This window comes from Impatiens glandulifera, unplaced genomic scaffold (genome assembly GCF_907164915.1).
Source record: "Impatiens glandulifera unplaced genomic scaffold, dImpGla2.1, whole genome shotgun sequence".
In the NCBI taxonomy this organism is placed as follows: domain Eukaryota; kingdom Viridiplantae; phylum Streptophyta; class Magnoliopsida; order Ericales; family Balsaminaceae; genus Impatiens; species Impatiens glandulifera.
This window is the reverse complement of record NW_025918807.1, coordinates 68,447-72,070: the sequence shown is the minus strand read 5'-3', so window position 1 is coordinate 72,070 and position 3,624 is coordinate 68,447. Positions and strand designations below refer to the sequence as shown.

At 22.8% G+C, this 3,624-nt stretch overlaps 1 protein-coding gene across 1 annotated transcript; it reads right to left on the bottom strand.

Moving 5' to 3' along the window:
- Positions 1-2,186: 2,186 nt before the first annotated feature.
- On the bottom strand, positions 2,187-3,314 carry LOC124917057 (aspartic proteinase CDR1-like). The gene has a single exon (XM_047457629.1). The coding sequence runs from the start codon at positions 3,312-3,314 to the stop codon at positions 2,187-2,189; it is 1,128 nt and encodes a 375-aa protein (XP_047313585.1).
- Positions 3,315-3,624: the final 310 nt, after the last annotated feature.

Here is a 3,624-nt window from a genome sequence, read left to right as displayed (position 1 = left end):
AAAAAACATTTATATATATAATTTTTTAATTTTTTTCCCTTAATAATTTAATTATTTATTTCATATTTGTTTTCTTTATATATAAAAACATATAATTTAGTTAGTAAAAACTTATATACAATATATTCAAAACATTTTATAATATAAAAGAAAAATAACAATATCAAATTATATAACTTTTATTTAATTATATATATATATATATATTATAATTAATATTTTCAAACACTTGTCATGTAAATATATATAATAATAATGCAATATTTTTCTCTCTAAATAAAAATATTTTAATAATTTTAAGTTTAATTTATTTTTAATTTTAAACATATTTTTTATAAATATTTGTTAGTTTAATTTATAATAATTTTATATTTGTATATTTTTTACACAAAATATTATATTAATATTAAATTATTATATTTCTATATAAATAAAAATTAATGTTAATAATGTAGGATGATATATGTGTACAAAATTGAGAGCCAATGAAGTGGGATTTAAATTAAGAATGAGTGGTGTTGTATATGTGATTGCGAATTTGAGGTATGTAAATAATGATTTGAATTAAACTTGAAAAGTTGTTAATAATATATTTTATTGTCTTTCAATATTAATATTTTAATATTATTAATTATAATATAATATAATATAATATAATATAATATAATAAATACTTAATTTATTGAGTGATAGCGGGAGGGAATTTGAGAGAGGGAATGATGTGTCACTATATCACTGATACTACTATATCATTGGTTGAAAAAATGATAAAAAGCGATGAGAAAGAAGAAAGAGAAATTTTGTTATTTTTTCGGCCAATCATAATGTGCCACGTCAATCCCTTTAAAATTCTCTCTCCCAATTTACCTCTCCCAATCATTTATCAACAAATATATATATATATATATATATATATATATATATATATATATATAATATTATATTTTGACATGTTTTAAATAATTAATAAATATTTTTTATTTTAATTTATTTATAATGTTATATAATATATATATATATATATATATTACACAAAATATAATAATATTAAGTTATTATTATTTAATAAAAATAACTATTTAATATTAATTATTGATACAAAATGATAATTATATATATATTTTTATATATTATTAAATAAATGACTGAAATAAAAAATATTTTATAAAAAGATTAAAAATAGTAAAAAAACATTAAGATAAATTAATAAAAAAAAATATTGTTTTAGAATTGATCATTCCATATTTAAAGATAAATATTATTTACTACATATTATATATATATATATATATATAATTTTAAATATTTATAATATGTTTACAATTATTTATTATAATAATTTATTTATTTTAAAATAATTGATTTATTTAATTAATTTATTTTTTAATTTTTTATAAATGACAATTATTATTAAATTTAGTTCTTAAATAATCAAAATCAACATAAATATAAATTTTGAAAAAAATATAAATGAATTGGTTATATAAATTTTAATATTTTATTTTTCAAATAAGTATATCATATAATATTAGTTCATAGTAAACTTTATATAATTTAATTGATAAAAGAAATGAAAAAAAAAATTAATGTTTGAAGATATGTTTATCTAAACACTCTTATTCTCGCACAATACAATTAATATGATTAGTTGGCAAGTAAATTATTTTTTATATATTTAAATTTTTTTTCTTAAGTATTTTTTAAATAAATAAAATAAATTTCAATCTAAAAAACATTTTCCTAACTTTAAATATTTGATCAATTTAAAATATATGTTAAAAATAAATTTTGATAAATTTTTACAAAATTATTAAATTTGAATAATATTATTTCTATCTAAAATATTTATACAAAAATAATATTTTATTTATAAATTTACCAGTACAAATGCACAATATTCATACTAATTTTAAATAAAATCTTATCGCGAGATGGACTTAACTAACATTTAAAAAAAATACAAATTTATTTTATCTAAAAAAGTTTTAAACTAATAATAGGTTCATGGTGATTATTTTCATTCTAAATTAAAAAAAAAATATTATTTAATATATTATTATATCATTTATATTGGTTGATAGTAATTGGACATTAACCAACTTACTTTATGACTTTATTTTATTTTATAATAAGAACAACAAATAAATTAAAAGAAAGAAAATTATTATAGAATCATGTTCTCAACTCTACTTTGATATCACATGCTTTGAACAATCGGTTGGTTTGAAAGAGATAATTCTACTGGGAATATCATATCCGACCAAGAAATCCATTTGTGATTTGTTCCCAAATATTGATATATGATCTTCTGCTTTCATATTCAGACACAATGCATTTCCGTATACTGAAAAAGTGTTCCTCTTTGACAAAGTTAAGTTAGCTTCCATAGCAAAATGGAAGGTGATATCAGGAATATCGGTGTTCATTTTATAACAAAATTCATTATTAATCATAAGTGGGTGTTTACCAATCTCAAGTATTAGTGCCTCCTTCAAATTTTGCATTACGTCCCTGGGGAAATAATTTAGAGTTGTTCCTGAGTCTATTAAGATTTCACCATATTTTCTTGTGAATTGAATTATTCTATTTCGGACGCTGATTGATTTCAATGAGAGAAAATAGAATGGCATGCCCTTCTTCTTGATCAACTCGGTGTGTATCACTGTAGGCCCAGACACCTCCGCATTAATGCCGAAGTTAATCCTGCTCCTTGCATGTGGGTTTGGACCGACCTGAGATACTAGGCAGTACGAAAACATTCCATCAATCAAATGTCGAGTCTGACCAAAGAATGAGAGAGGACCATCTCCAAGCCCAATCATACCGGAACTATCCTCATTAAAATACCCGAAATTCTGATGCCCGCACCCGTGTATCATGTTTCGGATGGAAATGTTTCCCATTGTATAAGTTTCCCAGGCTAGTTCCCCATAGCTACCTGAATTGTCCCCGTAGGATAAAAGATATTTACATTTTTCATTCGATCGAGTACAAGCATGTTTGTCTCCTAATTTCAGACACTCACTCGAATCACATCTAAGTACTTTATACGAAGATGACCGATTGGGATTAAATATGGGTTGATTATGCTTAAAACAATGTTCACATGGAAGGCACTGAATCCATGACAAGTCAGAGCCGGTATCCACGGTCACCATCTGCTTGGTTGGCGGTGTGCCAACGTAAATTTCCATGAGATACGATGAAGCACTCACAATAATTGTCGATTCTAGGTTTGTAGTTTCTTTTGCGTCGTTGTTGGGAAGTTTTATGATGGATTTCAAATAAGACAAGCGAGCCTTAGAGCGATTCATGGTTCTTGCCAAAAGGTCAGTTCCGTTGACACGTCGGTTATGTGATAATGAATCTCGGTGGATAAGATTGGTAGAAAAACCTATAGTTTTTGAATCAATTGTATTAGAAGAATTTGAAATTTGGACCATGAAATAAAATACTAGTATTGCATAGTATAAAGAAACTGTTGTCATTTTTAAATGAATATAGATATGAGATATTGAATTAAGAGAATATATACAGTCAAATTTATAGCCAGCTGAGTTAAAGTTAGAGTGAAATCTCAATTTATATTACCATAATATCATGTTAATATTAAATTAGATTTCA

Coding starts and splice junctions, on each gene's coding strand:
- LOC124917057 (XM_047457629.1), bottom strand. CDS start 3,314: ATGAATCGCTCTAAGGCTCGCTTGTCTTATTTGAAATCCATCATAAAA.